General features: G+C 48.5%; 1 protein-coding gene across 3 annotated transcripts in view; it reads right to left on the bottom strand.

Moving 5' to 3' along the window:
• Window positions 1–1,607: 1,607 nt before the first annotated feature.
• The window catches only part of LOC139060350 (kelch-like protein 10), a 47,743-nt gene continuing 34,099 nt past the window's right edge, over window positions 1,608–15,251 (bottom strand). For 2 of the 3 annotated variants that reach the window (XM_070539468.1, XM_070539470.1), the window contains exons 9-13: window positions 14,116–14,270; window positions 9,602–9,780; window positions 6,541–6,660; window positions 3,692–3,817; window positions 1,608–1,762 (exon numbers count right to left, since the gene is read on the bottom strand). In XM_070539468.1, coding sequence (XP_070395569.1) covers window positions 1,749–1,762; window positions 3,692–3,817; window positions 6,541–6,660; window positions 9,602–9,780; window positions 14,116–14,270 — 594 coding nt within the window. In that variant the 3' untranslated portion in view covers window positions 1,608–1,748. The remainder of the gene's footprint in view (window positions 1,763–3,691; window positions 3,818–6,540; window positions 6,661–9,601; window positions 9,781–14,115; window positions 14,271–15,251) is intronic. The other variant, XM_070539474.1, reaches the window with a different exon arrangement.

The raw sequence follows: 15,251 nt of genomic DNA, 5'->3' as shown, positions 1-15,251 counted from the left end.
TTACCAATTGGGTGCGCAAGCGAGCCCTAAAATATGTAACGACAGATCGCACGACTTATTCACCCAGCTAAAGGTGCGGCTTTCTTTCCCAATTGCCCCATTAAAAAAGGGCCAGTTCAAATCATCTTTATACATTCCGAAAGTTACGCAAACGCGCAAGACGTATTTAAAGCATTCGTAATGCGTTGTATGCAAAGGAGCTTCGTTTTTCTGTGGCCAAGTTACAAGGCGCCTCCGAACACACCCACACTTCAAGGACGCCGACGTTGAAACGGATTACCTTAGCTTGGCTTCTGGGGCTAAAGGCTACCCAACACACGGCTGTGTGGTTTGTCACTGAACACGAACATCCCGCAAAATTTCTCGACTTCATTCGAAGTTACAGTTTGGGCGCAAATTCGCGCAGCTCAGTGGTTTGCGCAAGATGGAACAATTGGCGCAGCACTTCCGTCCCTGTGTGGCCCTCGTTATATCACCGCACATGAGAATGCCCGCACCCTCTGGGCTACCATCATATTCCTTTATCCTCACCTTCCTCCTGAGAGACTGCACTGACCAGCTCTGACTGGCCGGAGCAGCGAAGGTTTATGCGGCAGGCACGCGGTGCGGCGCGAGCCAATGGGGTCCTTCCAATCTATACGAGGGAGGCGTGTCACCCCAAAAGTAATAAACCTTTGTCTCTCTCTCTGTCTTCGTTTCGCGCACTCTTCAGGAACACTAATGAAGTTGGACTGACGGGACCACAGGCGCATATGGCTAGTCGTCTTTCATCATCGCTCCTCATTCTTTTTTTCTTTCCTGCGTTCTCCCCTTATCTTTAACTCCAGTGTGAAGTAGAGAGAGAGAGAGAGAATCAACTTTTGTACTGAGCCCTTAGTGACGGTTGGTGCGCGCTGGCACCAGATGGGGTCGAACCTTCTTCTCAGGTCCCATATGTGTCCAGCAGTTCCTGGCCCCTAGCAGCCAGCGCGAGCTGGGTCAGTAGGTCGGGGCTTCACAACAAGGTCTCCCATCGCTCGGGGGGTTTGGGGCTGGGGAGGGTGGGGGGTAGGGATGGTGGGAAGCAGGCTTTAGACACGATACTCCGGCCAAGCTCTTCCCTTTACCTCTCAATAAAAATTCGTCTCTCCTTTTCTCCTTCCATACGAACGTACCGGTGACTCAACAAAGAATAAAAGTCATCGAGCTCTTAATTTACGTGATATAGAGATTTTCATCCCCTTTTTCCCCCACTTTTGGTGAGTCTGCTATTTCAGTGTCTCAGTTAGTAAAATGAAAGGACATTGGAGACATATTCAACTGGGCCACTCTCGAAAGTGGTGCAATGAAAACTGGGCCCATATAGGAGACTGCATAGCTTCCAGTCATATAAGTTGCGTGGCGTGGTCACGCGGTGCTGTCAAGTGGTGTGCTGACCTGGTAGAGTCCCCCACTTCACAGATGTGCCACACGTTGTCCATGTTTCGTCATTTAATGCACTGCATTATATCGAATTACCTGCTATTGTTATATAAGAAGTGCTCGACGAAATTATACAACGGATTTCAAAGAAGGAAACTTCGACAATCATTATGAGTGGTTGCTACAGGAATTTTTATTTCGTTGTTTAGTGCAGGTATCTGGTTTAAAAAATTCACACAATTCTTTTGGTTACTTTTCTCTCAGTTGTGTTTTATTCTGCCAGCCTCTTTGGGCAGCCCAACGGAAGTCTTCCTTTTCAGACCATGGTGGCTCTTCAGCACGGCGGCCTATACCCAGGCGGCTACCGGGAGTGTAATCAGAGAGGGGAAGAAAAACAAACAAATGTTATTTATCTGATACGAAAACAGATTAAGTAAACGCTTGCGACGAGCAAGACAGAGCGAGAAATTATGCAGAAGCCGTTCACGATGATAGATGTAAGCGAATAACTGGGCCTTTCTACAAATCAATTTGTCTTCCGAAATAAATGATGCGCTTGAAGGCTAATATTGAGGTAATAGTTCAGAGGAACGCCGCAAGGTGGAGAGAAGTAATTAATAAAGGGAAAATCAGACATCCACCCGATTTTAGCAATTGCTACAAAGGAAACCCATACGGGTTCCTCGAAAGAAAAGCCTCGCAGTTGAAGAAAAATTCGTGCTGGTCCGCGACTCGAACCCGGGACCTTCAACTGGTGCTTTATCTGGTTTTTCTTCAACTGCGAGGCTTTTCTTTCGAGGAGCCCGTATGGGTTTCCTTTGTAGCAATTGCTACGATCGGGTGGATGTCTGATTTTCCCCCTGCCTTTATTAAGGCTAATATTGATTGCCGCGACAATATTTAGGTAGCTTTTGTTGCTTTATTGCGCAATTCCGTGGAAGACAGAACTCCTAGCCAGAAGATCTACAGCGCTGCCGATTAATATACTCTCTGTTGTCTCCAACGGGCGGCCTGGGCGGAGAAAGTAGCTGCCATCTTCCTCTCCCGCAGATGCCACGTGGGGAGCGGGTGGCGAGAGATGAAGTGCGACATCCACAATTGCAATACAACATCTAAACGACGCCACAACGCTATGGTGGGACAGCACGCACCCCTTTAGGCCGTGTTCCAAAAATAATTGCACAATATATTGCCTCTCTGTTGCCACTATATATATATATATATATATATATATATATATATATATATATACATACATATACATCGCACCCCTCAAGTCGGCTGCGCAAGAACACACGCAAATTTGCACAGCCGGTGATAGACCATGCACTACCGGACACGAAAATGGGCGAAAGCTAGGGGTAAAGAAAGCCAATCTAGCGCATAATTCACTTCTTAGTGCGATTATCAGTTTTGGACTACTTCACGCAGTCTTGCTCTGCGACCCTGTTAGTATGTAAGAGTCTTCCCAGACCGCTTCTCTAAAAAGCAAAAAAAAAAAGCTCCTTTGCTAGGCGGCATCGGACCCACGTCTCACGGGTACCTGGAGCATAGCAGCCCACCGTTTAACGAATTCCACCGCAAATTCATTGGAGAGGTACTGCTGTTCATTGACCCGATTTCTCGCCATCTTGGGTCACTGGATGTGTGCCACTCGATATTATTTATTTAGTTTTATTATTATTATTTATTACATACTGCCGGCGAATCTGGTCCAAGCAGGACGAGCAATACAATTTGCAGAATATCTGTTTTACACGAAAGGAGAACAACAACAAGAAAAGAAACATGATAGTACCAGAGGAAAGAACACAAAAAGACATAGTCATCTAGTCATATAGTGCGTCATATGCGGACAACTGTATATGCGGGCATCTCGCAGCGTGGTACCATTTTACAACGACAACTGTGTACCCGTTGTTTGGAAACGAAAAGCTTCATAAAGCGTGGCAGTCTGCCTTGTGACTAAGCTAAACACAGCTACCATAAATGCAGCGGGTCCGCCCCGTGAGTGTCATGTACGTATTTTGCAACATGATTGCAACGCGTTTAGTTAGGCCGTCGTGCCATCATCGTCGTCTTTTTACCAACGCTATGACTAAAGGAAATTTTCAATCGCGCTTCCACCATTACGAGGAGCCATTTTCTATTTCTGTTGTCCACCCCGCTGCGTGATCTATCTATACTCGCTTACCTGCTCCCTAGTTCTTCCAAATTACATCTTAAAGATTAATATGGTAAGCCAGATAACAAGGGTGACCATTATGGCCATCACAGCGATGAGACCTACCAGGGTCCGTGACGTCCTCAATGATGCAGGCGGCGGACCCGCTGCAGCTCTTTGGGATCTTCGATGCCCTGTACCACATCTCCGAGGCGATGTCGTAGCGCCAGACGGTCCGTACCGTTGTCACTTCTGATAGGGGATAAAGAAGTGCGGTGCAACAGATATTTGTCGAGGAAGGAAAAAAAGGTTTAGCCTTTATTTGTACATCGCTAATAAGGTGCTTACGACAATACGTGGACCATCGCCTCGTAGCGCACAGTCATCGGTGCGCGTCAAAGCACAGGCAGTGTTCGGCCGCAAACCCTCTAGTGCGTGATGCCACGTTTAAACGAAGGTCCAGGGACAAGCTGTCGTGCACAACACGCACATTGACAACAACGAACTCAGTCTTCCCGCGACATCAGTTAAGTTCGCTGTGCCCACCTGTCCTCGCGGATCAACTGGCAGATTTATCGTCGTGTTCGTGCTCCTCGAACGGTGTTCTATCAATACGCGGTGGCGATGTGTCGGTCTGACGCCGGGAAGCAGCTGTTTTGCCTCAGAAATGGGCGCTTCTCAACGCTGGTCTGATGAGGTGCTCCGCCAGTGGCGTTGCGGGCGTCACCCATGGACAGCGCTCGATGCGATACCGGCGAAAAAAAAATTGCCTTTCGTCAGCTTGACGTCTGCTGTGCGCTCCATCAGTGTATGCGCCAGGGTATGTTGGTGGGTCTGTGGACTGTGGAACGTACATTGCGCAACCATGTTTCCTCTGCAAAAATGATCGAGGAGCGCCAAGCGCACAGCGCTCCCGCCTGTGGACATTTTTTTTTAAACCTCCACGCGGGACGCACCCTCGGTTCTGTGCACGGCGGCGACGATGATGCCAGAGAAAACGCGCTTCGAGTTGCGATAAAATTGCCATCGCGAAAATATATTTTTCTAGCCCTGTATAGCACCTGCACTCGCGACAATGACGCAACGATCTATAGTCCGGTATTATGTAGCCATCTTCGTTTTCGTAACCATTATTCTAAACGCGAACTCCCGTTCAACAAATACGAACACCGCGCACCACCATCACCGAGATTTTAACGTGTCCCCTTGCGCCAATTATTAAGTACAGGACACGTTAGGAACAGAGCTATGGGGCGCCTCTAGTGCGTGGCAGTAAGTCTGTGTGGATAGTCTTGTGCGCGCTGCAGGCGACTGCGGCTAGTGGCGCCTGCGCACGCATCTCGGAAGCCGCGGAAAGCCAGAGGCGGCTTTAGAGGCGCCCGCAGTATAGCGCCACCTTGCAGTCGTCCGTAGCGGGGTTTATAGCGTAGCTGCACTTTCATCGTTCCCCTTGCAATGACAGCTCTTCGCTCTATCGAATGTCGACCGATCAAGTGTGGTCGTCATGGCGTCGTCGCCGGTGTCCCACCGCCAGTATCGTCGGCATACCATTCGTTGACATTATAGGTTAATGTGCAGCGCATTGCAGGAGTTAAACACAAACGCTGTTCTGGGACAGTTGGAAGAATGAGTGCGTTCGCAGTAAATTATTTGAACTCGCTCAACCAGTTCTTCGGGGGAAACAGGGCAGCACTCTGCCAAGTGAATCGTAAACAAAACAGAACATCCCGACTCGCAAGTTGGCGCAAATGACGCTTGTTGTCGCCATGCCAAAGTCCATGGCTAACACGCGCCTTATAAATGAGCGACGCCTTAAAATGGCAGTAAGTGCAGGCTTCTCTGCATAGTGCATCTTAATGCGAAAAATCCAACTGTGGCGAAAGCAGAAGATAATTCTCGACAAGCGAGATCGGTGCTATATTCTAGAAATGCCATTATTTAGCTATCACATGTTAAACTTCTTCAATGTATTTCCGTCAACCCATCACAGCGTGTGTATGGCCTCGCGTCATGCTCCACGGTGCACATTCCTACATCTTTACACCGCAGCTGCCCATGACATCTTTAGAATACCGCCGCAAATAATCTCGTTACCGACTTTTTCATCAAGTATACTAGCCGCCTGATTTATGCAAGCAGCCAATCCTTCCCCGCAATACATTTTCCGCAGACTCGAACGCAGTTATCAAGTCGGTGTTCCATCATTGTCAGACTAATTTCTTTTCTAACTCCTAGAAATCATGCCCGTCAAACGAATGCAATCGCCTCCACGCATCAGTTGCACCTATTCTAGACGACCATGCAGTCTTGGATGTCATACCTAGCCATGAATAGTAAGGAAATAATCATCGTTATATATTTTATGTTGTATTTGTAGATTCCTGTTCATTATCGAACTTTTTTTTCTCTCAAATCGAATATTCAACAAGCAGCAAATGCAAAATGATTTTACTCCCTAATTCATAATAACCTTTCCACTCTCTAATTTAATTTTACATAGAGGGTAACTGTAATAAGTAAATAAATAAATAAATAAGTAAATAAATAAATAAATAAATGCCCCGAAATTGTTTAGTGGCAATGTGGCGTTGAGCTGAGGAGCTTCAAGTGGCGGTTTGAATTCCGGCCATGGCGCCCGCAAAAACGCTGGTTTACCAATTTTAGGTACACCTTATGGGGCACCATGTGGGCAAAACGAGTCCGAAGTTTCTCACTACGGTCTGCCTCATAATAAGATCTTGGTTTATGGCGCGTAACACTCCTGAATTCAAGAGAACTCCCTAGCCATGCTTTTCAGCGTGGCACGACAAATAAATCAATGACATTACTGCTGCTTTTTGTATCGTACATAGAGACGATCCCACGGGCTCAAACGGGGACACCTGTGAATTTTTGTAGGGGGCATATTAGGATATTCACACACACTGGTTGGCAACACTGCGCGCGATCTCAACAGACCCGTTGGCCGGTCTTACGTGTGACGCCCCCTATGGTGTAGATGCAACCTTCAAGCATGACGGCGGCGAAGTTGCTCATGGCCTCTAGCATGCCGGGTAACTGTGAGAACCTCGCTGTCCTCACGTCGAACTTCTTCACTGAAAAACGGTGAATGAAAAGTGCCAATAAGAACGAGTCAGAATGCTTGGCTCGGCTTCAGGGTCGAGAAAAATAAGAATAAATCAACAAAGCGGAAAGACGGTACAGCGCAGAGCTCGAGTTTCTTTACGCCCTTTGCGATAAACAGAATTACAAAAATTATGCAGGTCTCCTGCATTGCTGGAACCGGGGCAAGATAACTTTCGCATCTATTCCGCCGATGCGGCCGACCGGAGTGCCGATGCTCCATGCCACCCCTCCTCCTCCTCCCTCAGCGCACGAGGTGTCTCCACTTTAATAAGGCCCAACAAGAAGGAACAAGTTCCCGACGATTTTTGGCGTTAAGCGGCGGACGCCTGCCGGCTTTCATGCTGTACTAGACAGTTCGTGCGTCGACGATGTGATCTGGCATGGGCAGGCTTCGGCGTCGAGCGAGCGTCGCCCCCCCTCGTCACATTAGAGAGTTACAGCTTAGCGAGCCAGCGTAAGCACCACTGCGCAAGTTGTACCGCGCATGCGCACTGGCGTCTACGCTGGCCCGCTGAGCTGTAATCGATTGTTCATGGTTATGCCGGCCGATGCAAAATCTTTGGGAAACGTGATCCTTGCGGTTGAGGCGGCTTTTACGTGATCGCATGCGCCAACCAATCGTCGCCGCTACGCGTCCTCTCCTCACTCTGACGTATTACTGGCGTCAGCCAACGGCCGAACGAAACTCTCGTTTCTCTCGCCTCCTTCCTCTGGGCGCAGCCCTTTTCCCCCATCGTCACTGCTCGCAACCTCCCCTCCATCACCGCCGACCGCAACAACTGAACCCGCAGGAGAGCCCTAACCTTCGTTTCCGTCGCGTTTCAAATTAAATCAGCAGTCTCAACTGAAATCATCAGCTGACGCTTATCTGTTGTACCGAGATTCGTCTGTGATATGGCACAGTTTATTAAAAAGGCACATTCAGGCTCCTATCATACATATATTCAGTTCCGGTCTCAAAATTGGTTCGTGCACCTAATAGGACAGTTAAATGAACACCAAAATCCAGCTATATTGAAAAATTAGGCCTCTCTAAAAAGCAATTCACCATTCGTAGCGCGACCACAACTTTCGTAATCGAGGAAATAGCAACAAAGGAAAATTGAAGTGGCGCAATCTATTTTTGACTCTGGTACACCTCATGTGACGCCAGCGCTGGCTGATTCCCTTAAGGCACGTTTATAGTCCGACGTTATCGGCGCGCGGGCGAGCGTCGTTCGCTATCAGTCACGCTACGTCGGTTGCGCTGCGCCAGCCGAGATGCTATCCCCTCTATACTTCAACGCGCGCGCCTTCGGCTGCTATCTTCGGAGCATGCGCAGAACGTTCGCCAAGTTGCGCGCCGTCCGCAAAAGCCGTCTGCGGAGTTGGCGCCTTTTTCTTCGCGCGCAATGCATTGTGTTGCGAGAGTTCCGCCGACTCCGACGCGCGAATGGCTCAGGAGCCATATAAGCGCCGGGCCCGTCGGGGCACGTCGGAAGCCGCCGGTTACGTTGGCTACGCCGGTGCGCCCGACTATAGAGGGGTCGTTTTCGCCGACGTCACGTAGCGTGCGCGCGCGCGCGCGGGCGTTACGTCGGACTATAAACGGCCCTTTAAAGTGGCAAAGGGGTGAGGTCATATGGGGATTGCGTCACTTGAAGCGGGCGATTCAAACCGAGGAGCAGCAAGGGACCAACGGTGGCTGTTTTCTATGCAACAAAGTCGCATATCGGCACACAAAAAACTATGATAGACTTCTAGAGGAATAATAATAATAATAATATTTGGGGTTTTACGTGCCAAAACCACTTTCTGATTATGAGGCACGCCGTAGTGGAGGACTCCGGAAATTTTGACCACCTGGGGTTCTTTAACGTGCGCCTAAATCTAAGCACACGGGTGTTTTCGCATTTCGCCCCCATCGAAATGCGGCCGCCGTGGCCGGGATTCGATCCCGCGACCTCGTGCTCAGCAGCCCAACACCATAGCCACTGAGCAACCACGGCGGGTTTCTAGAGGAATAATCTATCGATATAATTTGGCCTAATCGGTTTACCTGTATTCGAAGATCCAGCTTTTGCGAGAGTTCAAAACTGACACTCTTAACAGCAAGAGGACGATCGTTAAACTAGACATGACTCAAATAGATAATAGGGGTGGTGACGCCATCTGGGTCTTCACGCAATACTTACTTCTGTAAATACCAATTGAATGGAGAAAAGACAAAACGCTTCAGTATCCCGTTATAGAGGTCCTGCAGCACATATATTAAAGGTGAGAGACTTGCCCGATAATAAAGCCTATCAAACTTAGTCATAACGTTTAATCAAGCCCGGCCTATAGCCGTCGTGTTTATTGATTAGTCAGAATGTGCGGCCAAAATACGAGGTGATTACGTCCCTAAAGGAAAACGCAAACACTCTTTCGAGACAATTGCGTGCGCTCAGCAGTATGCCGCGGGAGTAATTTGTGGCTCGGTTTGTTTATGAGAGCATAGTATAGGCGACTGGACGGGTTCATTAAACATATTCCAAAAAGTGCTTCAGAGGACCTTTATTATGGTCGGCGAAAAAATGCCGGAGACGTGCGGATTGGCCAGAAAAGACCCGGAAATGTTGCCGCCCCGGTTGCTCGTCTTAACTTAAATAAATATAAATGTGTCCCAATTCACGGTAACTTGTTCTAAATGATAATAATGTGATGAAAAAATAGCGGTACGCCAAACATTTACATCGATGGGAGTAAAATTAGCGGTACGCAACGACATTAGAACAACGAGCCTCATTCAATGTAGCCTCACCATGCCGAATGACGGCGAAGGTGGGTGCATTTTGCCCAGAGCAGATTTTCAATAATCTCGATGCTGCGTTGACACATGACGAAGGCCATGCTTAGCGCGGTAACGATTTACAACAAATAAAAGCATACTGGTTGAGCGAGTCTCGGTGCCGTCGAAACCACCCATGATGTACAGCGTCTCGTTGTCGGCGACCACCATGAGGCCACGACGGGGTGAGGACAGGGTTTGCACCCGCGTCCAGACATCGGTCGATGGGTCGTAGCACTCGATGGTGTCGAGAATAGCGCGACCCGTGAAGCCTCCCACGCTGCAGGCGAGAGTATGGTAATGGTATTAATCATCATCATCATAGTTAAGCATACACAATGATTAGAAATCTCCCCTACGGATCTCTATCTCTTCTATACGTGAATATTGAGGATACTGCTCCTTTAAAGGTGAGTGAGGAAAGGACACCACGCCCCATCAAAGGGTCCCTAAAACGGTTCAGGCAAATTTCGTAGACGTGTAGGGTACTTAGTCCGTTGTTTTATTTGGCGCCGTCATTGTAATCATGTATAAACAACTCGCCCACCAGCACGGGCCCGGTACAGCTACAGTAAAACCATCGCGCCACAATTTAAGTGAAGCGTCTCATATTAAGATAGCTACGCACGATCACAAGTTAGCCTGCTCCCTAGCCATGCGTTTTCTCAACTCGTTCGCCGAGTGATCGGGGCTAGGCCCCGCCTTCACTGGCTCTGCGTCATGATGCGACGACGTCTTGTCTACTTCCGGTTGTCCTGGAGCAACCGCGCGAAGCCTCTCCAACCTCTCCGCGAGCCGCCTGGCCGTCGATCCCCAGCGAGAGCTATCCAAGCAGCGTGCGTTGCGAGTGTTCTGTCGCAGTGTAGAGCGTGTCCCGCATTCCAATAACCACAGGCGAGCTGGGCGTTTTGTGAAATCCCCTCTGTACTACTACCGCCGTGATGAACGAGCTTTAGCGTAGACGCAGTAGACGTACGTGAGCGGCCTTATCGGCCTGCACGGCCCAGCCACTTGATGGCACAGAGCTTAAGCAGCCAGACACAGCACTGGTATCAGTGTAAACAATTATCAAACATTTTAAATATCTAAGAAGACAATGTGTTCGTGGTTATGCTCCTGTCGAATATGTACAACAGCAGCAACGTAGAATACACTTGGTTACTGCTATAGTGTAGTAGTAGACTTCAGTTACTGCTACATTAGCTCTGTTGGTTGAACTCTCTGGCACCAGGTGAATGTGAACGGGACGGTGCATGCCGTTCACGTTTGCGCCTCCGCACATTTCGTAACACGCCCAGTCCGACACGCTAACCTCTATAGCAGTAGTAAACCTCCGGCGTGACATGACAGCCGCAAACGCTTAGATGCTGGCGTTGATCGGATACTGAGAGCCCCATGCGTCGTAGCCATTCCGCTCGCATGTGGCCTTGCAGAGGAGCACTGCGCCGCACCTTGACATGTTAGCGTTCGCAATATTTACAGACCACAACGTAGCAAGGGCGATCCATGGGGCTCGCGAAAAGAAAGTGAGAGACAAACACTCATCGCACAGATCGCGTCAAAAGCAAGCCCAAGCGTATAGTAACACAAGCAAACAACACTTGCTGTGCCGGAGGTGCATGAGTGTCGTGATAGAATGTCGTTATGTATTTTCTTTCTGTCATGTTTACTGCGACAGCAGTTATATAGGCACTCCTGCCGCATTTCTGCTGTCGTCGTCGGCGTCGCCGTGATGTTCCGCATAAAGTCCAAGGGCGATAACACCGTCGCCGCTCGTCGTATGCTGTATACGTGCGAGGGAAAGCAGGCGAGGGGGGGAATCTGACGATCGTGGCTCAATCTGGCGAGCACGAAGGAAGAAAGCGGAGAGAGAACAAGTAGCAACTGCACGCTTCGCGACCGGGCGTGCCATTTAACGCTCGAGCCGCCCATCGCCGCAAGCCGCACCGCACGCGGGCGGTTCGTGAAAAGCGGGCGGTCGTCGCGATAGGCCACAAAATTGCATTTACGCTGAAACCGCATGGTGCCGTGCGGTTCGCATGCGCCCTCTGGTTGTCCAAAACAGGCAACCAGCGACTGGCAACATGCAACAGCGAGTTGTCAGCCTCGTGTGCTGGCGACCAACTAGACTTCACGCCGTGCCAGGATTTTGTTATTACGTTTGCTCTTTTATTAGTTATTGTTTTTATCAGTTAGCTCGAGCGGTTCACATGTGCCGGCATCCGCACTCCGATTTGGGGATGCGACGTCTGTTGAAAGCTGGCAACCGTTCGGCCGTGTGCAGAGCAAAGCTGTTAGAAGTCGGCAACTATCGCAAACAGCAGACGACACTGGCATATTTTTGTCGATGTAGGTTGAAGCTTCCACGTCATGGCGAAAATGCGACTATTGCACTGTCACGTCCTGTGCTGCATGTGTGGCGTTGACGTGGTGACCCACCTTTGGAACACTGTGCAGTCATCTTACCTGGGCCGCTTCTTTGTTTGTTTATTGCTACTGCATAATGTTGAGACAACCTACATCACTATGTACTCGGTTGTGTCCGGCGCGATGGCGCATTTTTTGTAGCTGTGCTAGCGAAAGCTTGTGTTGTGTACAAGCGACGCACCACCGCTCCTCGGCTGGACGATGCACCAGCGCGGAAGAAACAGAAAGCGACCCCGCCCTGAGTCGAGTTCCAAGAATTCTCCGTCACCCCCAGCATCTCGGCCACCGGAAAGGGACCGAGAGTTTGCCCCCTTGAACACATGCGGCTCTCGTCTGCGTCTTTTGTAGGAAATAAACTCAGTCTGTTTTCTGCCGCCAACCGATGTGGATTCCTTTCACGGACGGGGCCAGACCCTGTACGTAACAGCTGGCAAGAACGCGCCTACACGAACACACAGGTGTATCTAAGCCAATGACCAAGGGATCTGTCGCGGCAACAGCGTAGCACGCTGAAGCGCAGCAGCGTTATCCATTATCATAATCTTATACAGATGGTTCTATTATCGCGGAATACAGCTGTGTTGATTGACAAGTCACTTCATCACACGTACACGAAACGTAACATCGATGCATTAGAATTCAGCGAAAAGCTGTACGCTTTATATTTTCTAAATACCGCCCAACTGACTCACCCTCAAAGCTAATGAAAATGAATAATATACAAACACTAAAATTGCGAAGGAAAATTCAAAGGATTAAGTTCCTCTATCTGCTTCAGAATAATCAGCTATCTATTAATCCGCAGCAATACATACAACCACTAACAGGGCGATTAACAAGGCACCGGCATGCCAAGTCATTAACTCCGTATTTTGCCAGGACCAACACCTTTAAATATTCCTTGTTTCCTCGCCCAATAACCGAATGGAATAACTTGCCCATATCACTTCTTATTAACACTGAAAGCATTGAATGCGTTGACACCTGAACATGCGACAGCTGAAAAATATTGTTTGCTTTTATATCTTGTTTTGTTGCAGTGTTTCTGAAATTGTTATATTTTATTTTCCTGCAATCATTTCAATGTAATTAATTCTTATTTCTGTTTTGCTACTCACATACCCTTGTATTTCCTTTTTGTTTTTTCCTGTACTTCTGCCCCTCCTGCAAGGGCCACTACAAGGCCTGCAGTATTTTCTAAATAAATAAATAAATGCGCCCATTGGGATGGAACGACTGAAAACTCGAGGGAGTGGCGCCGCTGCAATCGGAAGCGCTGCAGATACTTAAAATGTTATAATAAATTATACGCTTTTCTCAGACCGCTTAAATGCGTCACCTACTTATGAGAAGGACCTACCCTAACGACTCAGTACGTTTGTACACAATCGTCAAAATCGTTTCTTGGTCCCTTTCAGCCAAATGCCAAGTAAATGTAGTAAAGAAGAATTGCCCGAAGCCGTAAAGAGAACAGCCACGGAGATAATTAACAGCCTCCTTAGCAGATAGCACGCAGGCACCTCTAGCGGTGTGCCGCGCAAGTACATGATAACCCGCATAGGACGTCAGTTCTAGAAGTGAGGAAACGTACATGCTAATAACATGACGGCTTAAGAAATAAAAAAATAAACAAGCTGAGAAATAAAAATAATCAGAGGACCAAGGAGAATTTGATTCCGAATATCACTTCAATTTCAACGCACCGACACCCCAGCAACCTTCCAGCCATCGCTTAGCCCCCACACCGAATTTATTGATGTTCCCCTGGCTACCCTCGAAACCCAAATCCTTGCGCAGGCTAACTGCTCCCACATTTACCGCTAGATGACAATTTAAAACAACATGATCAGCGTCTGTGGCACTTTCGCACGCTGTGCGCGAAACGGAGAAGGAATGACGACAAGAAACTGAAGGAGAGATAGGCGAAATTCTAGGTAGCACTTTATATAGAAAACCGAATTAGGTTGAGTGATTTCACTCTACGCAGATGTAACAATCATCATCACAACAGTCGTCCATTGGTGTAGTCGATTACGAAATTTGAAACGAGAGCCGTTCGATAGCATAGGCAAGTGTCACACAGCTTGCACCGAGTCATAAATTGATCAATCGATTCAGTGATTCTATGAGTGAGCCTTCACTCCCCACAAAGTGATTGTGAAGAAAGGGAATTCGAAAACGACCTCACATGTAGATACGTCCTCCAGCTACGGCGGCGCTGGCGTCACCGCGGACGTCGTTCATGCTGGCCACCATGGACCACTGGTTTCTCTCCACGTCGTACCGCTCCACCGTGTCGGTACAGTTCCGGCCGTCGGAACCTCCCATGGCGTAAATGTGACCCTGGGAAGACATGACAGCCCGTGAAACGACTGCCAACAGCTGGGAAATCTCCCACGAGCTCAACATGCTAAATAATAATAGCTGATGAAGCTAAAGAATTGCTAGAAAGCCGTAAGACCAGCAAGTACACCGATAATCAAAAGCCCTGTAGCAGATGACAGGCACCCCTAAGGGTGAGTCGCGAAACTACACAATAAGCCGGATGTGACGTAGCATACACTACGCGAGGGAAGTAGAAAATAGCCCCGATGGTTCACTTAAGGCACAGTGTGGGTTCTACGTCACTTCTGGCGAGCTGCAGCTGGGGAGGCTGTTTACAGTTTCAGTATGAAAGACACGTTTTTGATGCATCCCTTCATATTTCGCCTATATAATATCGGACTGCGTGTTTCCTGCCTTCTCTGTAACTAATACATTATCACTGGAACTAATTTTTATCCAAATTTTTTGCGACAATTGGCATTGGGGCAGTTACGCTGTAATAGCTCAATTGATGCGTAGTTAGCCCAGCTTCAGGCAATTTTTCCTGCAATGAAGGCTCCCTGCAGTGGACAGTAGGCTGGTACGTAGAGGGAAGTGCAGATGCTCAAAGGAGGAAAGAAATATGGGCGTTGTACTTCCGTTGGTCCATCCAAGGAATGGTGCTGTCAAAACTAAAAAGAAAGAAGCCTTCTTTTCTTTCATGCGACAGCAGTGTAACATTCGCAATGAGTTCCCTAAAACCCCTGCTAGTTTTGCTTCTAGTGGCAGCTTGTTCGATATTTTACCGCCCTGTCCCGCCACACAATTGTATGCTTGCGAAATTTCACAGTGCGATCTTCCTCACCAACGTAATCATCATGAGCTGATCTTTATGTCCACCGCAGCACAAAGGCCTCTCTTTCCAATTACCGCTTTCTAGAGCTATAGCCTATTCCAAGATGCGCCTACAAATTTCCTCCCTCCATCGCACCTCCTTAGTCTATGGCGTCCTCGACTGCG

Source organism: Dermacentor albipictus, chromosome 1, assembly GCF_038994185.2.
Source record: "Dermacentor albipictus isolate Rhodes 1998 colony chromosome 1, USDA_Dalb.pri_finalv2, whole genome shotgun sequence".
NCBI classification, from domain to species: domain Eukaryota; kingdom Metazoa; phylum Arthropoda; class Arachnida; order Ixodida; family Ixodidae; genus Dermacentor; species Dermacentor albipictus.
Note: the sequence above shows the minus strand (reverse complement) of the source record. Positions and strands in the feature narration are given on the sequence as shown.